Source organism: Macaca fascicularis, chromosome 15, assembly GCF_037993035.2.
Source record: "Macaca fascicularis isolate 582-1 chromosome 15, T2T-MFA8v1.1".
Taxonomy (NCBI): domain Eukaryota; kingdom Metazoa; phylum Chordata; class Mammalia; order Primates; family Cercopithecidae; genus Macaca; species Macaca fascicularis.
Window position 1 is genome coordinate 106,718,613 of NC_088389.1, and position 23,163 is coordinate 106,741,775.

The window sequence follows — 23,163 nt, forward strand, 5'->3', positions numbered from 1 at the left end:
CATGATCTCTAATTATAGTTTGTCTTATTTGACTACTTATTTATTATTTATCCATCTGCCCAAATTTGAATATCACCTTTATGAAGACTAGATCGTGTGTTTTCTCATTCCCCAATGTAGACTTAGTGTCTAAAAGGCATTTAATAAGTATGGTTGGAAATTTTAAAAAACAAACACATGCAGAAGCAAATGAGTACATGTTTTGACAGTTTACAGATGTAGTATAACTGTAATGTAACTGCTATTGCTCTAGCTATTATGGGATAAATCATTATGCAATAGATATATGTCCTTCAGAAGAACTTTCAGATAACTCAACTATGACAAACACACATTAATAACTAAATCCTACACATCAGGTTGAAAATTCTCTTAGTGTTCACATGAATGAAAAGGCCATATTAACTGCCATGTCAGTCAAGCCTTCAAATGGCTTTATCCCCAGTGGACATCTGACTGCAAAGTATGGGAGGCCCCAAGTGAAAGCCACACAGCTGATCCTACTCAACCTGTAGAACTGTGAGTGGTAATAATAAATTATTGCTTCCGGCCATTATGTTTTGGGATAGCTGGCTTGTGCAATATGGGAAAAACAAAAATTTGGCAATATAGACTTTAACTATTGATATTACGTTATTCTCCTTTTCTAAGCAGCGCACCTTTATTGAGGTGATTGTGTGTATTAGACATACTCTTTGATTATATAAAAACATAATGATGAGTTTATACCTGAAGAAGTCATGTTACTAGGAAAAAGAAAAGATTTGTGAGGGTCACAGTGGGCTAGTGTGTTGGTAAGAAAGCAAAGTCGAATTCAGATTTTGTCTCCAACTACTTATGGTTCATGCGGGTCTTAAGAAACCCTGCCTCTTTGATATGGTTGCTTGAGTTTACATTACTCCCTGTTTTCTGAGCTTCCATGCCACAATTGCGTCAGATTTCTTATAGAAATAAATATATTTTGGGTAATAACTTATTAGAGGGCATGGCAAAAATCCTTTAGAACTGTTAGAATATTCAAAAAGTGGAGCCAGTAATCTCATAGATCTAGAGAGGAGCAGAGTCAAAAAAAATCTGGAAAGACCTATTTGAAATTCTGCATCCCCTATTTTTAGATATAATTTCAATACACTAAGTCTTTTTTGTCTTTTAAGGTATCTACCTTAGTGCCTTAATTTGAGACAGAAATTAGGGGACCACTGTTAATATTTAATACCAAATGTCTGCTGCTCTGTTGAGTTTAAACAGGTTAAACTTGTATTTTACTAGGAAATATCGAGTAGTTCTTATTCTTGGAGTGGCCAAGACTATTTAATGATCACACGTCCATCACTTAAATGTGCACAGCTTCATTGTTTTGTGCATTTGATCCTGTCTTCCTCTTCATCCCTCTATGTCCTCTTCTTTTCATATATATGCCACCTGTGTGACTTGGCTTTGAAAACATCCCTTGAAAGCATCTTATCTATGGGAGTTCTAGGGGTTGATTTAAGGAAGCTGAAGTGGCTTTTACTGTTCAGATGTTCTGCAGAGTCCTGGAAAGAGGTGTACCTATTGGTAAAAATTTGTGAGAAATTGAAATGTGATAGGACTTGGAGAGTAAATTATGTATTGCTCTTCTATTTATTTGTCTTTCTGTCTGTCTGTTCATTCGTGCATTCACCCATTCATTGAAAAGCTAATGATTATGTTGTCAAAAGCTGATTGCAGAGTGAATGAAGGCTTTGGGAGATATTATATAAATAGACCCCTGTGCTGCTTGATTTGTTCAACTGAAAAATGGATTATTTTCTCACCTAAAAAATAGCTGCCATCATATTTCATGAGATTATTGTCATTTATGAAGCAATATAAATGAAGATGACATATTAATAAAGTTGTTTTTCAATATTTTCAAATGACATTTAAATTCCCTCTCCTTGACCCTATATGTCTCCAACATTAGAAAAACAATTACTTCCCTTATTTTTTTCTCAACTTTTTTTTTGTGTGTGACTTTGAAGAAATAAAAGTAGTGGGAACTGAAGCCTGTTGGTTGTGCTTATCCAAGCCACACCGAAGTCTGCTCATTTTTTAAAAAGGAAAAAGTACTCCATTCTATGAGCACTGCTTCCTGAGACCTCAGTGAATAGAGAGGAAGCAGAGGTTTCTGAGCAAATTTATGCTCAGAGGGGACCGAGAGGGTGAAGAGTTCTATGCAGGCAGAATTTTGCAAATAATAGAAACCAAAAAAATTACATTTTAGAAAAGAATGAGAGCTGCTTACTGCTCATGTTCCCATAATTATTAAATAATGCAGTTCAGTTGCTTCTAAAATTCATTTTTATGAGCTCCAGAATAGGAATTGTTTCTTGGCATATAAGCACTTAAGGAAAACATTTTAGTTGAGATCATCCATAAGCAAACACGATTAACTAATATACTAATTGCACAATTTGTGTGAGAGGGTAATGCGTTAAGAAATATTTGATTTTTGATTCATAGTCAGCCAGGAAGAAAGTCATTTGGCAAAACTAAATTTCTCCTCAACTTATGGTAGAATTTCTGCATGACCTAAAAAGGGAAATAATATTCCAATTGAATCATATACTGAAACCAGAGGAGAGTTGAACAATATTCGCTTCTGTCTTGCCTTGTGTTATTCCAAACAAACTTCTGCATCCCTGAGCTCCTCCCCTGACAGCAGAAATTTCCCACCAGACCTATAAACCCACCTGTTGCTATGTTACCACTCTTCTGACTTCTTCTGCCGGAAGGATTGAACATTGTTAGTGACATATTAGAATAATCAGCAACCCCAAATGAATGTCTTCTCTTCTCATAGAATTCCCTGTGAAGGCTTCAGTCCCTGCACATTCCTTAAGTTCTGTCTTAGACCTTTACATTGGCAATGCCCCATTATGAGAGTCAATGTGCAGAAGATGGAGATTTCTAGATCTTATTTATACCTTCTTTATTACCTGTATTGTATGTATTATCTGTATTATATTACCTGTATTACATATATATAGTATATATTATATATATGGAGAAAGAGAGAGAAAGAGAGGGAGAGGGAGAGAGAGAGATTTATCATGAAGGATTGGTTCATGTAATAATGGAGGCTGAGAAGTCCTATGATCTGATATCTGCAAGATGGAAACCTAGGAAAGCCAGTTGTTCTAGTGAAGCTCAGAAAGCTGGAGAACCAGGAGAGCCAAGGGTGTAAGGCCCAGTCTGAATCCGAAGACAGGAGAAACAGGAGCAACAGTGCCCAAGGACAAGAGAAGATGGATGTCTCAGCTCTACCAGAGAAAGCAAATTCACTCTTCCTCTGACTTTTTGTTGTATTCCGGCCCTCAACAGATCAGATGATGCCCACCCACATTGTGTGGACAGTTTTCTTTTACTAGCTCTATCTATTCAAATGCTAATCCCTTCTGGAAGCACGTGCACAGACATATCCAGAAATAGTATTTACTAGCTATCTGGGCACTCCTTAACCCAGTCAAGTAACACATAAAATTAACCATCACATCCTCTCAAAACATATTGATTTATGAATTATTGAGTATTTTTATTATGAACTTTAAAGATTATAAAGATATAATAATAATATAGCACAAGTGGCTTGTAATTTCACTAGGAAGATAAAACACATATATAACCAAAGATGACTAATATGAAGAGTGGTGGATGCGTGAGCAGAAAGACATCGGACTTTCGTTGAAAAGAATGTTCAACGGAATGCCCAGGCATCTTAGAATTTGCTTTAGAATCATATACCGGACAAATTTAGGTGTTCTCATTGCATTTCTTCCCCAATTATACAGCCAACGCTCAGAGAAGTGGCTTCAACTTGATACACGGATTTTCTCCTACCCTTCTGGTTTGGCCAACTTCCCTTAGATTGATAATCTTGAACATTAATGAGCTTTTGCTGTGTAGCAAACCACACCCTGCTCACCTCTCCAGCCTCAATTCTTCTGTTTTTCTCATCTCCCACCTCACCTTTTGTAACCTGTATTCTCCAGCTATACTGACTTTCTTAAGTTCCTTTAACAGTCCAGTCTCTCTATGATTATTTTATACTTTTACCAAGATGGAACATATCCTCTTCATCCCCAACTTGCCCTTTGGCTAGTCAGCTTGTATTAGGGGCTCAGTTTAAATGTTATTTTCTCAAGAAAGTGCTCTTAGCCTTCCTGTACTTCCCCCTGACTGGGTTCCATGTTCCCACAGTATCCTGACAAACTGTGTTAATGATGCCTAACATGTATTGCCAAAGGGCAAGCAGGGGATGGAAAGGATATGTTCCATCTTGGTAAAGGTGTGGACCAACCATAGTGGGCTGTTTCCAGTGGTACACTGGATCCACCTGTAACTAATGAACAGTTATTTTGCAATTGCTTGTCTGTTGCGTGGACTAGACTTCCAGGACCTAACAATAGGGACAGTATCATGGCCAGTATGGTGACTGGAATGTACTAAGTGAGAAGGAGAAATGACAATAGAGATGGAGGCAATGGTTTCAGACCTGGATTTCTGAAGCCTGACTCAGTTTTTTGAACTGAGGTACTTGAGGTTGGTGTGAACCCTGGCAGCTCCAGAGAGCTATACATATAACAGATAAGCTTGTTCTTGGTGCCTCAGAAATGCCCGCTAAGTTTTAGAAGCATAAAACATGGTTTAGCACCAAGGCCAGGTAATATAGTGGAAACCAGGTCTCCAAACACTAATGTGAGGCTTGTAAAGATTCCTTAAAGGTGACACAAGATGTGTTTGTTGGTTTATCGTTTTTTATTTTGTTAAATGATTTTAAGGCTGGAAGTTTCTAATGTAAGATGGGTCAGGTTTGGAAAGATTCCAAGAGGGCCACAAAATGTACAAATGAGAAATGCCATCCACTTAACTAAATCTAAAGGCCATCTAGTTATACTTCAACTGCTATGCTTTGATTTCTTAATCCTCAATTATGAGTAGAATTTTGGAACTGGATTTATTCTGCTTTCCTCTCTATAAGCATATCTTGTACATCACAGCCTTCTTCTCCCAACCTCCACTGTTTTCTGATGTTCCCTTGGCATTACGTCAGGTGCTATTAACATTTCTAACTGAGAAATGATCTTATGTCAAGACTGTAGCATAGTAGATGGGGATCATGGTTCTAGCAGAGTTGGGATAGTGGAATAACTGTGTGGAGTAAAAAGCATGATTCACAGGAGACCAAAACGTTTGACCAGTGTGCCAAAAGGCCGTTGCATGCTGTTTCCTCCTTGTGCACCACATCCCCAGGCTCCATTTCCCAGTTCCAGCCCACGACCTCAAATGTAAAATAATTCAGGTCATTCCAGCTAAACTTACAAATGATCAATTGCCCTTTCAAGTTTGCCTAATCTATCTCTCCAGACAATGAAGAAAATCATCCTCTCCTCATTTTATGATAATCGATCTCCTTTTTTAAAGAAAACTAAAATGTTCTTCCCTAAACTGTAAGTAAGGCTGTTATCTCTACATAGGTGCTGCCATCAACAGTAGCATGATCATGATAACAGCAACCAATTGTTATATACTTTATCTTCTTTAATCTTTATAGCAATTATCTGTGTTCAAACTACAGATGAGGTTTTAAGAATTTAGGTGACTTGACACTCAACTCATACAGCTGGAAAGTAGCAGAGGTGGAATTCAAATTCTCCTCTGCCCGATTCTCTTTAGCTCACATCCTTATCTGCTCTGCTGAATTTGGTGTTACTGAAATGTATTGGGCTTCCATGGGATTTCTGGATAATCCACAGGCTGAATAATCATCCTCTGAATAATTGCACAGAGCATCTGTTTTATCTGGGGGCAATTGTGTGTGTGTGTATGTGTGTGTGTGTGTGTGAGAGATAACTAAGGTTACTAAGGATTTGAAGTCCATCAAATTGACTTGTTAAGTATGGTAATAAACATCTTAGGACTTAACTACCTTGATTTATATTTCCAAGAATCTGTAAAGGCACCTGCAGTCTTGGAGGCACAGAATCTCTACTTCATATACCTCAAAAAGAACCCATCAACTGTGGCCTTCCTCACACATATCAAATGTTCATTTTTAAAAGGTGATCTTGAGAAGGAAAGGTAAAGAAGGTCTCCAAAAAAAAAAAAAAAAACATGCAAGAGGGAGTGAAACTATTGTCTGAAACTACAAAGGGAAGAATGGAGTCTTGGGTAGTTCCCAAGTACTGAGAAGCAGATTTTGGACACCTTGGAAGGCATGACTTAATCAGAAATGGAGCAAGACTAACAATGGCGGGCTGTTTCCAGTGGTACCCTGGATCCACCTTCTATAAGTCATGAACATTGATTGTTGCACATTTAGAAATTTGCAGTTGTGGTAGTTTAAAACTAGCCATGATGTGAGTATTTACACTGTGGAAATTGGGAAACACGAACACGTAAGGGCTGTTTTTTAAAGCAGGGGTCCCCAAGCCCTGGGCTGCGGACCAGTACTGATACTGGCTTGTTAGGAGCCAGGCTGCACAGCAGGAGGTGAGTGGTGGGTGCGCATGACCGCCTAAACTCCGCCTCCTGTCAGCAGCGCCTCTAGATTCTCAGAGGAGCACGAACCCTATTGTGAACTGCGCATGCGAGGGATCTAGGTTGCATGCTCCTTATGAGAATCTAAGCAATGCCCGGTGATCTGAGGTGGAACAGTTTCATCCTGAAACCACCCCACATCTGTGGAAAAATTGTCTTCCACGAAACCAGTTCCTGGTGTCAAAAAGGTTGGGGACCACTGTTTTAAAGAACTGATTTACCAGCACTTTATTGCCTATTTAATAAAGAAGTGAACTTCCCGTTGCTGAAAATTTTCAAATATAAACTTGGTGTTTCCAGAAAGATGTGATGCAGTAAATGGAATAAAGGAAAATTAGGTCTCTAAGGTCTTAAACAACTATATTCCACTTTATCACTTGAATGTACTCATCAGAGTGCTAAGGCCAGAGTGATTTCTGTTATTTGAGTTTCTTTACAGGAACCTTTCTCCAACATCCATGCCTTATCTCCTCCTTATCTACCCTTATCTGAATTTGCTTGTTTTTGACCCTGCTCTAAGCCCTTTCTGTTTTAGTTTTAACACAAGAGTTACATAGTCCAATGCTCTGGTGTCAGACTGCTTGGGTTTGAATCCTGATTTCACATTGGCCAGCTGTTTGAATTCTGGAAGGTTACCTAGGCTGATTAAGTCTCTTTTTCTTTATCTGTTGAAAGCAAATGACAATAGTACCTCTTGCAAATAGTTGTTCTAAATTTTAAATAATGGTAATCCAGATAAAGTGATTAGTAAAATGCTTGGCCATGGTAAGGACCTAGTAAACGGTAGTTATATTTTCATTTAAGGAATATCAATTCTTTTTTTTTTTTCTTAAACTTCTAACCACTCCTGAACTACAAGTTTTACACATAATTTCAAGTATATGTACTCTTTACCTAGTTGACTAGATGTGTGTCTTCATTTGTCTGTAAAGCAGGTTTTTGTATATTTAATTTTATTTTCTTGTTAATGTTGTATAGTCGGAGATGAAGTCTTATTAAGCCACTGTATCAATAATAGTGAACAACAGTTGTTTTCATTGTTAGCAGATTATTGACAGCATTTAAATTAGCAGTTCATTGGAGACCCTCAGAACTTAGAGAAATTTTAAAAATATAATACCAAAAGGCGCCCCCCCCAATAAACTCCGCCAGCACCTCCCACCTCAGTCTTAAAAACAATGATCATGAGAACATAACAAAGGTGTTTATTTGGGGTAGAAACTATCTTTAATTGAAGTGTGAGATGTTTATGAAGATCTAAGAGAAATGGACACACCCAGAGTGGTTTATAGGCAGAATAGCTCGTAACCCTGGTGTGGAAAAGGCCATTTCTTGAACTCACAGGACAATGTCTTTGAAATTTCATTCCTAAAAAGGCACAAGCTCATATGGATAAGAAAGTGGGGAACTTTGTGGTAATGGTTGTTTCTTCAGGATATTTTCCATTTTATGTGTCCAGTGTCATTTCTAAATACTTAATAGAACCATCACTGAAATACAGTGCATTATTCAGAACTGAAAGTACCTACATTTACTGTAAATATTTATCTTGCATATACTGTGCCCATATGTGGTTTTCAATAGCTTCAAATATGCTGGAAATTTCTGACCGGCCCCTTTGGTGAACACCAGGCTGCGGGCTGCATGTGTGGTAACAATTCCAGACACTCTTCTTTAGTTCCCGCTCTGGCAGAGACCTTCTCACCATGGTTGATGATGTATGAGGGGATCACGGCTGTGTTCCTTTTGCCTCTGGGTGCTGCGGTAACATAGATTCCTGGCAAGTAAACAGGGCCTAGTTTAAAGACTATCTCAACTAGGTGGTTAAGGAAATGAACTCATTTTCATCTCTGGTCAGTGTTGGGTGACATCAGTATTTCCCATAGCCTTTGGTCTCTGGATTCTTGAGGTACAGGAAACAACTATGTTAGAAACACATTTGGAAGCCTAGGCCACTTGAAATGTATTAAAAGTCAAAGATCCACATTCAGGGTTTAGGGTTCTAATTTAAATGCCCTCTGACCTTATTACTAACATTTGCAAAAGACACCCTAGGCTTTAACATTCCTTTTTGTCTTTTGTATTTTGGTGGCTTGCTATATTAGATTATCCAAATGAAAGCATCAGTTGGATATTTCTTCTTCTTCACCTCCTACCATGGTGATGTATATAAAGAAAACAAGCAAAAAGGTGGTACAAGAATATTTAATGGTAAAGTCAGATTCAATAGAAGCAGAGGTGGAAGAAAGGAACCTAGTTGCTTCACTTTTAACACACATGTTTTCCGTAGATGGCTGGTTTTCTTCAGTTTTCGTAATTACAATTTCAGGCAGCATCCCTCCACTCCAGGCTGGTTATCCCATTTGTGGGTTACCCATTTCCTGTGCATTTCCTTCCTCCGGCCCACCTCTTGGCCACATTAACATGACTTCATGTCACAATCGATACCGCAGGTGGCCACAGCAGGTTTTGAAAGGAGAATGGAATAAAAACCTGTCAAGGTTGCTTTGGGTTAAATTAAAATATTTGGTGAGGAGAGGCCCAAACTCTTGGCCAGAATGAGGCTTCTGACAAATGGAGGCATTTCAGAAATCTACACTATTTTTTTAATCAATCTTTGTTAACTAAGTGTTAGCTGGCTGTGTATCTTGGAAGAGGTCAGAGCAGTACACATACTGGAAATAAAGTTGAGAATATACCCTCATTTATGGGATATAATTAGCCAATATTTTTGAAATCCTAGGTCAGACTTAGTTTATTACATGGTCTTCTAGGGGCTTATAGTCAGGGAGACAAAATTCACACCCAGGATTCAACAGTCAACAACAGTTGGGCAGAATTCACTGAGTCGGTGTTGGATTGCATAGAACAGAGAGAGAGAGGGAGAGAAAGTGTGTGTGGGGTGGGGAAGAGGGGGTGGGGTGTATTTTTAAGTTCAGAGAAGGGAAAAAGACAAGTAGGCTGAAAAAGGCTGTGTGTTAAGAGGTAGGTCCAAAGCTGGGGCCCAAAAACTGAAGGCACGAGGGAAGGAGAATTCGGATTAGTAGAGTAGAATAGTAGAGTGTGTGTGTTCAGGGCCTCAAGTGCCAGAAAGAAGTCAGGAAGGTGGGGGAAAAGATACAAATGTTCTTACAAAATTAGAAGCTCCTATTCTGTAGGAAATCAATGTTGTCTGTCATGAAAACATGGGTGCACCCTTTCTTAGAATGAATCCTTGAAACTACTCGAGTGTATTTATAACACTCAACAAAAGGCAGTCTCATTTGGGGAATACATTAATTAACAAATTTATTTTGGAGGCATTGGAAGCACCTGTAAGGGATGAGGTTTGGAAAGGAGCTTCCGCTTAGGATGTAGTTGGAATAAAAGCTGAGTTGTGGCCTACAACGCCCTGAATGATCTGACATGCCTCTGCTTCTAACTTTCTGCCTCTGTGCCATTCTCTCCCTCTTCACTAAGCTCCAGCAATACCCATCCTCTGATATGCTGAACTCTTTCCTGCCTTACCATCTTTGCATGTGCTGTGTCCTCTACCAGGACACTTGTCCCTAGGCTCTTGGGCAGACCAACTCCTTCTCACATTTCACATTTGCAGAGACTGGAATCTTTTTTCTGACCATCTCTCATCTAAAGTGGTGTGCTCAGATCCCTCAGCATGCACCATCATATCACAGTGTTTAAAACACAAGGAGCCTTTAAAACACAGGGAGCTCACTGAATGGTCTTGTTTATTTGGTAGTTTATCTTCTGTGTCTCGCCTTTAGGACAGGGACCTCCTCTGCTTTGTGCACAGCCACACCCTAGCATATAAATTCAAACCGGGTAACTGAGGAACATATGCTTTATAATTTCTTAATTATAGTAGGTACTCAGCGAAGTGTGTGTTAAGTGAATCCATAGCAGTGAAGTCTGCATTGTATTTAGGGCATAGTAAGCTTCTGTTCTCCTCCATTCCCAATATGCTGAAGTGTTTGTTACAAAGCAGGAAGAAAGTCATGAATGGGGAAAGATCTGGGGTGGCTCGTGTTGCTATGGAATTATATAGCAGCACAGCTCTTCTCTTTTGTTCCTGTCCTGAGTCTTAAGAACCTAGAAAACATCACACAGAGGGATATTTCAAAGAGATGGACTTTAAAGGAACAATTGTGTGGGTTAGATGAATGCTCATAAATTATGTCAGGAAAAGCTGCTGCCTTAATTTGTTTTTCAGTATGTTTGTATGTTGTAGCCATTGCAGAATGAAATTACTATACATAATGAGCTCGGGTTCCATGTTTTACAGCCTGCCCCTCGAAGCCTTCACACACATTGTCCTGTGTAGGGCACCTTTCTGGACTTGGCACTATTCTTCTTTGCCTTCTTGAAGAAATAGTGCTGGATGAATTTGTCTACTGCCTACAAATTATAGTACAATAGCCATTGTTAATTTAGTGAAAGAAATGTGGACAACCTGTTATTTTTTCTTGCCCATGGGTTTTTCACAGGAGCGCATATCTGGCTGCTGTACAGAAGCTGCCTGAGTGGTTCCATTTGTAGCTGGATTGGCTTCTAGGCGCTTGGTTAAGAAATTATAAAGTATATGTTCTTCAGTGACATGGTTTGGATTTATAAATGAAATACTATGATGCCTATTTGTATGTCATTAAAACATGTTAACAATAAAATGATACATCCATTTTTCTGCTGTTGAGATAACACTTTATTTTATGCTTTTCCAAAAGACTTACGGTATCAAAACAGGTCAGAGCTGGTGGCGGAGAGATTTCTATTTCGCTTGCTTTTCCCACATCTTTCTTTCCTGTCTTCCCCTGTTCATGCTGGAGATCTGTGTTTCTACACTAGTAGACAATGTGCCAAATTACTGTTAATTTAATGCATTATCTTAAGAAGTAGAGCCAGGCACAATGGCTCACGCTTGTAATCCCAGCACTTTGGGAGGCAAGGTGGGAGGATCCCTTGAGGCCAGGAGTTTAAGACCAGCCTCAGCAACAAAGCAAGACCTTGTTTCTGCCCAAAATTTAAAAGGTAGCTGGGCACGGTGGTGTGCATTTGTAGTCTCAGCTACTCAGGAGGCTGAGGCGAGAGGATCCCGTAAGCCCAGGAGTTCGAGGTTACAGTAAGCTCATCACACTACTACACTGCAGCCCGGGCAGTAAAGCAAAAAAGAAAAATAAATAAATAAATAAATGAATAGGTAATTCTTCAATTTCCTCACTATTTAGTAATCTTGCAGCATGCTTTTCTTATTTCAGCACTGCAGTGACAATACGCATCCCTGCCAGTCTGACATGAATATCGAAGGAGCCTGGAAGAGAGGCTACACGGGAAAGAACATTGTGGTCACTATTCTGGATGACGGAATTGAGAGAACCCATCCAGATCTGATGCAAAACTACGTGAGTGTATGCTGTGGTTGGAAGGTCTTTCCTTCTGGGAAACAGGGAAACTCATGTTAGGGTTATCAATAAGGTGGATAGCTACTGAAAAATGTAGCAGCATACAATAAGGTATTGTGTTTTGTTTTTCTCTGGTAAAAGATGAGTTCTTTGAATATAGGAAGCATGAGATAACCCTTTCAACTTTCCAGTGACTCTGATGTTCTGACTTACAAAAAGAAAGCAATAAGGTAGCAGAAACCTCACCACCAACACCATCTGCTACCAGCAACATTCGCTGTTCTCAACACTTTATCCAACCAACCAGGCAGTACTCTTTGTTTCTTTTATGGAGAAAAATGTACTTCAAACTTTTCTCCAGTTATCTGATGGTCTTCTTTCTCTCTCTGCCTCTTCTTTTTTTTTTAAAGGACAGTAATGATCGGCCTCCCAGTGGTCTGTAGGAATCAATTCCTTTCTTAAGAAGAAGCCACAAATTCATTTAGTTCTCATTTGAACAAAATGGTTGAGTTGCTGCATCCAAGTGCACCCAGACAAACTGTGTCTCTTTACAGAATAGAATTTTAAAGCTAAAAAGGAACTTCAGGTTACTCTCCTTATTTGATAGGAGAATAAATTGTAGCCTGAAGACAGAAGGGAGTTATCCATGGTCAGATAGAAGAACAGAAACTATGGCTCTCTGTGTGCCAGCGGAGATATCCTTCTTGTCACACGCAAAGAGGGTTTTACAGCATGCTGCTCTTCCCCACTGCATATGAATGTATTTGACTAAATACAAATAGCATTCATGTAATTGGGAGTGCAGTCTTTTATCTTTTTCATTTTTCTCCTCTTGAGAAAAAATTCTCTAGAATTAATCTGTGCAATTAGCATGATTGGCGCCCTCTTGCTTCTTCTTTATGCTGGACCTGGTGGGGAGTAGAGAAAGCACGTTGGGTAACATGTCAAAGACTTGGGTTCCTTCCAGTCTGGATTTGTTTAATCACTTTTAAAGGCAAACAAGCAGATCCAACTTTGGTTTTGGCGATACTGTTTCTTCATATTGAAATCTTGGTGTAGGAAAACTTTGTTTATCATTTTGGTTGGTCCTCTGTTTCAGGCCTCTTTTTCCTTACCAGTAAAATTAGTAAGATACATTAGATACACTCTGAAGCCTTCGTGCTCTAAAGGACACTAAGCAGGTCCGTCGAGCCTCTTTTGCACAGGAAGCAGGAACTTACCACCTGTATATACAATATATATTTTGCTTGATTTCCCCAAACATTTCAGTCTTTATGTTCTAAAAGTTATTTTCAGAAAGAAGAGCCTTTGATAAAGACAGAAAATCAAGATAGTGTTTACTTTCACTAACATTGAAATTAGGAATAATAATAAAGTATAAGAACATTCAGGCTAGGTGCACTGGCTCACACCTGTAATTCAAGCATTTGGGGAGGCTGCAGCAGGAGGATTGCTTGAGCTCAGTAGTTTGAGACCAGCCTGGAAAACAGCGAGACCTTACCTGTAATAAAAGTAAAAAAAATGAGGAGAGAGAAAGAGAGAGACCAAGCCACTCAACAGAAGACCACCAGAACTGAAAATAAGCCAGATTATACTCCAGAGAAGGGGTCCCAATAATACCACATTATTCCAGGCTAGAAGGTGGAAGCAGCCCATTTTTCATTTGATAGTAAGATACGTTTCTTATAGCCAACTAACCTACATAGAAAGAAACTTCTGCCAAATTATTCTAGTGACCCCATACACTTGTGGTCTTAATCTCTTGTATTCCCTCTGAGCACTTCTTTTCCCTCCTTATATTTTTGTATCTTTCTAAAAGTTAAAAAAAATAGCTGGGCGTGGTGGCACCTGCCTATAGTCTCACCTACTCAGGAGCTGAGGCAGGAAGATTGCTTGAGCGTGGGAGATCAAGGCTGCAGTGAGCCCAGCCGTGATCGCGCCACTGCGCTCCAGCCTGGGTGATAGAGGAAGACCCTATTTCAATTAATCAATCAAAGAAAATTCAAAGCATGTTAAATTAGGCTGGCTACAGTGACATAAATTTGATAAATGGTAACAGTCTAGTAATTTTTTTTTCAGTATTGCAGATATTTTTCACAATCATTTTTAAAAGCAAACAAGCAAATCCAACTTTGGTTTTGGAGATACTATTTCCTTATTTTGAAATCTTAACGTAGGAAAACTGTTCATCATTTTGGTTGGTCCAAAAGCCAATGGGTATTAGTAGAATGTCTAAATCATGGACTCCTTTATAGTAGATACAATATCTGGTTTGTATCTAATAGACGAGGGTTGTCTAATAGCGGTGCCAAGATACCTGACATAATAAAGATCTGATATTGATTGTTAATTGGCTTGCCAATGATACGTGAATGATTTTTGTCTTCTGAAATCTATATTATGATAAGGAAGTTGCAAACTCAAGAAATCAAGTAAGGAGTAGGGAGAGAGTCTATGGAGAATAAATCACTTTGTGCCTAAGTAGTCAAGGAGAGAAAAGGTAGTAATGAGGATGTCTTTGAAAGATATACATTTCATGAACTGGGTCATTCTAGGTATGAGGGGGAAAAGTGCTGGCAAGAATGAACCAGGCAATTCTTTGGTCTGTGTAGAGTTCTTCTTCACCTTAAGGGGGAAAAATACAGCACTAATTATCACTGAATGAGCACTCCCTCCCTAAGGCCTGACACCACTGAACTGTGAGCGTATTAGTTAACCTAATTACTTTCTGGCAGAAATGTATTTAAAAATGCATGAGCCTGTGGGTCAATGGCTAATTAATGAATGTCCATTTCTTTTCCCTTGCTCTCTCCTCTGTGGCTATAGGATGCTCTGGCAAGTTGCGACGTGAATGGGAATGACTTGGACCCAATGCCCCGTTATGATGCAAGCAACGAGAACAAGTAAGGCCCAAGTGAGGGGTGGCTGTCATGTGGCTGGCAAGGAGCTTTGTTTTCTGCTCATGCTGAGGGAAGTATTTTCTTCAAAATCCTTGATAACATGTGTAAAGGTAAACTGAGGCTGGAGCCGAACCGGGAACGAAGACACAAGGCAAATGGCAGTGAGAATAGCCTTTTATTAGGGCTTGCAGGCGAGGTTCCTCTATCCAAAGGCATGGGCCGAGGAAGTCGCGCTGAGGGAGGAGGGTAGGGCCTTCTTACAGCCTGAGAGGTAGGGAAGCTGATTGTGCAAACAGGGCCTGGGGGGTCTTGAAACTACTAGGGCAGGAGTTGAGTAAGGGTCATGAGGAAGGGGTCTTTGGAAACTGTCAACCGAAACTGCTGTTTACAAACTTGTGGAATGCAGGTGAGCTGCAGGTCATGGGGGAGTGTGGTTGCCCAGCCGGAACTCTGACGCATGTAAGTCTGCGGGTGTGTACAAGGGTGAAGGGAGTCTTTAACAAAAGGCCTGCTACGCCGGGTAGCGCCGCCATGTTAGGTCTAGATTCCTGCCTAACAATATGATTCTTAATTTGCTCCAAGATAAACAAGTGTCTTTCCACTGAAGCCTCTGAGTAAGAAAAAAGGGATGCTCCATATAGAAAGAATGGTTGCAGAGAGAGCCCTGAGGAATGGCTCAGCATTTCCAAATCTTGAGTCTGGGACTAAGAGATGACCCCTCACATGGTAATTGCCCTGTGACCCATTTGTTTAGGGACAGAGGTGGTGAAGGGAGAGGCCAAGCAAAGTACCTCCCAAAAGAATTCTTTGTTCTGTTAAATTCAACACATGATTGAATACTGCATTTGAGGTCCCCACCTGAGAGTTTATTTTACTTCTCCTTTGCTCCTCTCTCCTCTGTAGTTATTGTGTTTTTCACTAATATACCTGAAATACCTGGAAGGATTATCGCCAATTGAAGAAGGCATTACCTTTCTTATTCTCCCCCCGCCCAGGCAAGAGGCACAGAAACCTGGTTAACCACAGTTATGCTTTCTGTTTACTGCTGTGGTTTTTGGTGAATGCAAATCAACATTCACATCCATTTGATAACAGAATATTTTAACATTCCTCAGGCAAGTAAGAGAGAATGGTTTTTCTTGCTTACGTAATGACCCAGATTCCTTACATTATTAGTAGATATTTCTAATCTCTAAATCACATTAATTAATTTTTTTCCCTTTTACTATGAAGCTCCTCAGGATAATGCTGTAATTTAGATACTTTCATGTGAATTTTTATTTACATGTTTTATTTACATTACATACACAGAAGTTGCAAAGAGAACTGTTTAGCCCATTTATTTTGTTATTTCTGATCTGCTTTTTTCTTTAGGGAAAAATGTCTTAACTAGGTTTATTTGATTAAGTCAGTAAGTTTAGATAAAACCATATGACCTAGAAAATTGTCACTGTACCTATGTGGTTTTTCTTTACTGTCGGCAAACAAAGCTTAACAAAATAACTAGAAACATGCTGCTGGTTGACATGAACAACCAAGTAAATCTTCTAGATCAGATTCAGTGGTGAAAGCATTAATACACGAATTGCTATAGGTAGAATTTTCCAGAACTTTCCAAGCAAACAGAGACCTACGTTAAACTGGATAGTTTTCTTTCAGATTTACTGTGATTGCCCAGTGGGTTCACCTTGTCCACAGCTTAGACAGAGCCAATTTATCAAGACAGGGGAATTTCAATGGAGAAAGAGTAATTCACATAGATCTGCCTGTGCTGGAGACCGGAGTTTTATTATTACTCAAATCAGCCTCCACCAAGCATATGGGGATCCGAGTTTTTAAAGACAATTTGGTGGGTAGGGACTTAGGAAGTGGGGACTGCTGATTCGTCAGGTTGGAGATGGAATCACAGGGGGCTGAAGTGAGGTTTTCTTGCCATCTTCTGTTCCTGGGTGGGACGGCAGAAATGGTTGAGCCAGATTATCGGTCTGGGTGGTGTCAGCTGATCCATCGAGTGCAGGGTCTGCAAAATACCTCAAGCATTGATCTTAGGTTTTACAACAGTGATGTTATCCCCAGGAGCAATTTGGGGAGTTTCACACTCTCAGAGCCAGAGGCTGCATGACCCCTAAACTGTCATTTCTAGTCTTGTAGCTAAATTGTTAGTCCTGCAAAGGCAGACTGGTCCCCAGCCAAGAAGGGAGTCTTTTCAGGAGAGGGCTATTATCAGTTTTGTTTCAGGGTTAAACCATGAACTGAATTTCTTCCCAAATTTAGTTTGGCCCACACCCAGGAATCAACAAGGACAGCTTAAAGGTTAGAAGCAAGATGGAGAAGTCGGTTGGGTCTGATCTCTTTCACTGTTCATAATTTTCTCAGTTATAATTTTTGCAAAGGTGATTCCAATCCCTCCCTTTGGGTTTCATAGCACCTTATTCTTAAAGTGTGGCCTATGAAGACGGGAAAAGACCATCGATCACTCTGACTTCTTCTTGCTGATAGGGGCATAGTGGGGTAGGTGTTGACCCCAAGGTGAGAGGAGTGGAACTGCTTTGCTGCTGTCTGAGCTATCTGACCGTACTCACTCAGGCCAGGCTGGGGTTCCAAGGCTTCCATGACAAAGATGTTAGTATTCTCATCTATAGTTTTAGTACAGCATTTAAGCAGACAGTGTACTATAAGGTAAATAGTGAGTTTTAGGATAAGGAGTGCAATTCCCAGTTTTAAAAGTAAAGATTTGAAAGCATTAGTTTGGGGACTTAAAGTCCACCAAAAATTTAGGATTTAGTTTAAATTGAAGAAAAATAAAAATGAAATCTCAAAAACAACTAACAACAGGTGTACTGTAGTTTTGGGAACATAATTTTTCTCTTTCCAGTCCTTATTTTTATTAAAACAAATCATGATAGGACTGATTTATTTACAAATAAACTTTAGTTTTTTTATGCTTGGCCTGATTATTTGCATCAGGTGCAGCAAGAGTAATTATTTTTTACATAGGCTTTTTAAATTGGCTTTGATGGAACTGTGTTCCATAAGGAATCTCACATAAGAATTTTTTAAAGCCAAGCCCAGCCATGGGTTTTTACCCTCTAATACCTGTCAGTTGGGTAAATTTCTGTCCTCTTGAGGTCCCAAGGTAACTTAGGGCTCCTGGGCCTGTCAGAAAGTGGCATTCTTTACTTACCACAGGTCAGGCACCCTGTAAAGGAACTATGTAGGCAAGGTTTGAGGCAAGTTTTCCTAAGGGGCTATTATTGACTTTACAAGTCAAGTTTGATTCCTTAAAGGAAAGCATACCATTCCAGTCAAAGCCTTGGTAAAATAACCAGTTTCTTCAACTGTGTCCTGTTCAAAAGAAAACATTCTTATTGCACTTATGCAAATAACTGTATTGCCATAAGTTAAGAATACTCACAGATAGTTTCTAAATTCTGGAGAAATTAGGTAGAGAGAATCAAATATGCTCTAAATTTTGTCCACAGGAGTATACTTTACTCAATTGTTAAAAGCTGGAAATAGCTCAAAAGAAAAGTGTTTTTGTCTCTGAAAAACAAAAAGGATCAGCAACACTTTAAGCAAAAAAAAAAAAAAAAAATCTAAAATATTTACTTCAGTTTTCTGTTAGTTCAGTCCATTTAGTTAACTCCTGTTCTGCTGGATATTCATAAACATTTTAGCTCTCTGCGAGAGTCCTGAAAGTTTTTTTTTCCTTTATTCTAATGTCATAATATCCAAAGTTATCAGAAACTTGCATTCAAGAGCACCTATTAAAGTTTTATAGCCGATTATAAAACCATCTTCTAAAGAGGACCAAATCAAGACAACAGTTATCTATGGATGACAAAAATATTTTAGGGAAGCCACAGTCAAAGACACAATTGACAAGGAAATTTGTTAACTATGTGACACACGATAATTCAACATAACAATTATAATTATTACTGATGACATGTATTGAGACATACCAGAATTATAGGAATCTTACACAATTTTGTAACACATACTAATAACAAATTTATATGAGTATAACCAAAAGAAAGTTAAAAACCATTTTATACTTAACAGTGTTTCCTGCATGATTTTAATACATTAAGTAAGCCGAATATGTGTTGTAGTCTGAATTATAATGTCTATATGTAAAGACAATTCTTTGAATATTTGCTTTGATGGCTTTTTATAGTCTATCCTTTTAAAACTGTTTTGTTTTTTTTTTTCCTAAGGATTTCTTTTAAACTTGGCCACTTCCCAAGACCCTTGTTCAAGAAGAATCATGACAGTCATGTTCATCTGGGGTATTCTAGTGTGTCCCGCTTTAACCCGTCCTGAGCACTGGTCATGGTTCATTGAGTACAGTGGGGGATTGATTGTTGGAGGACACAGACATTGTTCCCAATGTGTGCTTAGGTTTGCCATCTTGACAGTGAAATATGGAATTTTCACAGGTATAACTCCCTACCTCTGTTTTATGGAAGTCAGCAGTGCCCTGAGGGTATAGATGTACCATTAGCTCCTCTCAGTAGTTCTGCCTGATTTTTTTTTCCCTCAGCTGACCAAGAGCATGTAGTCAGGCATTTAGGATTAAAATGCCCTCTTTGCTCATTAGACCGTAATAATGGATATGATCAGTGGATCTATCTTTAAGCATGGATCCACAGATAAATAACTCTGTTTGGATAGCGGTCACCTAGAGTTAGGAAATGAGTAGCTTTGTAGTTTGGAGGAGTTGACTTTTAGCTCTGGCTCTCCTTGATTATCTTGTGGTCTTTTGAGCTAACAACTCTGAGCTTTCAGTACTTTTTAGAAAGTCTCTAGAATAGGCATAATAATACTTCCTTCTAGGCTGGGCACAGTGGCTCACACTTGTATCCCAGTACTTTGGGATACCAAGGCAGGAGGATCACTTGAGTCCAGGAGATTGAAACCAGCCTGAGCAACATAGGGAGACCCTGTTTCTACTAAATAAATAAATAAATAGCCAGATGTGATGGCACGCAGCAGTGGTCCCAGATACTTGGGAGGCTGAGGTGGAAGGATTGCTTGAGCCTAGGAGGTCAAGGTTGGAGCCTAGGAGGTCAAGGTTGCAGTGAGCCAAGATTGTGCCACTGCACTCCAGACTGGGTGTCAGAGCAAGACCCTGTCTCATAAAATAAAAAAATTAATAAAATAAAATAAATACCTCTAAAGATTATCAATAAAATGTGTAAAATACCAAGTTTACTACATAATAGATACTACATAATTACAGCTGTTATTGTTGTAATTGTGTGTTCTATTCATATATCTAATTCTTGATAACTAGTTAAAAATTACAGTTATCTCAAAATATGTGTGCTTATGAACACTTCAAATTTAAATTAAGATTTAGGGTTTATTTCCAGGGTTAGAAGTTGAGACAGGTTTGTCTGCTTCCTTGGGGCTGGGAGTTGTGACTCTTCCGTCTACAGTAAGTCTGTTTTTCTTTAATTCCATTTTCCCATCTCCCTTGGTAAAACATGAGTCCTTGAATTTGATACAAAATAGTGAAGGTGAGGAATTTGTAATTATCATCAGAATAAGGAAGTTGAGGCATGTGCTATGCAAGTGCCTCCTCACTGTACAATCAGACCAGTAGACTTCAGAACATATTTGGAATTATGTCATACTTGCCTGCATTTGTTTATTCATTCAAGCAGTATTCATTAAGACACTGCTTGGCAAGTGGCTCTATGCTAAATACCTAGGGAATCAATGATGAAATAATATAGATTATTAATGGGCTGAATTGGGAGAAAATGTAGTAAGAAACTCTAATGCCTGAAGGGTTTTTAATACTAATAGAGGATCTAGCCTCAAAACTATGCAAATTGTCTCTCTTAGACTTGCATGATTACATTTCTAGTGCCAAGGCTTTGGAGTGAGGGAAATCACCTCTGAAGTACAAAAGTTATAAAAATCCCTTTCTCGTCACTTTTACAAGTTCCCAAATGGTGGCATGTCAGATTTAAATAACTGATGCTAAAGAAATAGTGTGATTAGAAGAGACCATAAAAATCCATCCTTTGATTCAGCTTTGCCTCCATTCATATTAGCTTGCCAAATAAAGCTGACTGCATTGTTCTAGGCTTAAAATAGAAAATGCCTCCCTACAAATGAAACAGTCTGCTGGCATTTCATACTACTCCTCCTATTTCCAATAAAATGAATTATTGATGTCTGAGTTAGATCAGCCCTTCCCTAGGTTACTTCCTCTTAGAAGTTCTCTGCTTAAAAGTCATAGCAACATTTAGTAGGAGCTGAAACCACGGCATTATATTTTGAAAGAGTGGTATATTTGGGCCCAGAGTCTAATTCCTTTTCAAAATAAACCAACCTCTGGGTTAAAGACTCATTTTCTAAAAGGAATAGATTTTTCATTTTGTTTCTTATCTCTGTTTCAAGGAAGATTTAACCAGGGTGAATGGAAGTAAATCTCTTCTGGTTCTTTAGTTTCTTTTCACACATCATTTCTTTTACGAGTGTTGCCATGTTGCAGAAACCAAAGTGTGTCCTTCTCTTTCCCATTTCTGTAGACAAGGACTGTTGTGAGGAAATAGTGTTCCAAAGCAAAGCCAGGTATAGTCAGCATTTTCCACATATGGGGGAAATATGTTAACTTATTATAATAGTACTAGAGAAAAAAAAAACACACACACTATAGGTCTGTGGCCTTAACAAGTACACACATTTTTTCTTCATACCAAGGATTTGGCCAAATATGTTAAGATAAAGTTATAGTATAGCTTAGTAGGTCAGACAAAACTTAAAGAAAATGAGGGTCAGTATCAGAGGCTGATTTGATTTTCAAATATTTTCCAATTTTTTTCTCTAATACTTTTGCAAAATAACATCTACAATATACTACATAGTAGATAGTTGATCAATGATTATCAAATGAATTTAGATAACATGGACTAGAAGTGTACATTACTAGAGCCTTAATGTATACCAAACATGCAATTGTGGAAAAAAAAAAATCTGACACTTTCCATACACAGCTGTCTTAGCTGAGGCTGCTATAACAAAATAGACTGGGTAATGTATAAGTAATAGAAATGTAATGCTCAGTTCTGGAACCTGGGATCACGGCACCAGCCATTTTGTTGTCTGCTGAGGGCTCGTTCCTCATGAAATGGTGCCTTCTTGCTGTGTCCTCACATGGTAGAAGGGGCAAACAAGCCCCTCAGGCCTCTTTAAAAGGGCACTAATCCCATTCCCTAGGGCTCCACCTTCATGACCTAGTCACCACTGCCCAAAGGCCCACCTCTTAACACCAGCATGTTGGGGATTAGAGTTTAACACATGAATTTTGGAGGGACACAAACATTCAGATCATAGTAATAGCTGTAGATGTTCTATTCAGGAAAGAATCTACAGCAAATATTTTAGAAAATTCATTTCTATACATACAAGTTCATGATACATTACACTGAAGTAAGTAACATCTTTGATCATCATGTAGGTTCTGGGAAGTGGCCTCCCATGGAAAATTGCAGTGTGTAACAGGAAAAGACTTCTTTCAGACCAGAAGCCAGCCATCCCTTCCCCTTCATCTCAACAACTGTTAGTCAGTAAGTCCTGACAATTCACACCACTTAATTCCTCCTCTGTAGTAGCTCTCAAAAGCCTTAGACACAAACCCCCAGCCACCCACACTAGCCACTATGTTTATTCCCCTTCTCTTACCTATATCCTTGTAAGAGTCCATTAAGTCATTTTCTTGTTTCTGGTTTTCCCCCATCCTGCTGTCTGAGTGATATTTCTGAACCAAAATAAGAACATTAAACTCCTTTAATATCTTGACATGTATTAAAAATACAAGACTCTTCAGGATCCATTCCCTTCCTTATTCTATTTTACTCTATCTATCCCCTCCTTCTCTTCCTCTTCTTCCTCCTCCTCCATTCGTCAGCCCTACAGGATTCGTGTCATTCCTCTAACGTGCTCCAACTGTTCATCCTTCCACCATCTACACTTGGAGAATTCCTCCTCTACCTCTAATGCATGTCACTTTCCTAGTGGTGCCTTCTCTCACCCCCCATGGTATGAGCTGGTTATCCCTCCAATCAGTTTCTCAGCACCTGGGAACTTACTATTTCTTTTATAAAACTTTTTTAAAATCATAGATGGGGTCACATTTGTCAGAGTAGGAAATAGAAAGGCAAGAACATATACTAAGTTGATTTTCAGTTTAGTTTGGGATATAAAATGTCTATTTGTTCTTTCTTAGAATAATTACAAGAGTACTGACCTTGATCGGTTCATCTAAATGAATGAGCAAAATGTGTCCG

General features: G+C 39.0%; 1 protein-coding gene across 5 annotated transcripts in view; it reads left to right on the forward strand.

The window, feature by feature from the left end:
• Positions 1-23,163, forward strand: part of PCSK5 (proprotein convertase subtilisin/kexin type 5) — a 465,827-nt gene that overhangs the window by 123,626 nt on the left and 319,038 nt on the right. For all 5 annotated transcript variants that reach the window (XM_005581952.5, XM_005581953.5, XM_074017691.1 and 2 more), the window contains exons 4-5: positions 11,814-11,957; positions 14,784-14,860. In XM_005581952.5, the coding sequence (XP_005582009.3) occupies positions 11,814-11,957; positions 14,784-14,860 (221 nt within the window). The remainder of the gene's footprint in view (positions 1-11,813; positions 11,958-14,783; positions 14,861-23,163) is intronic.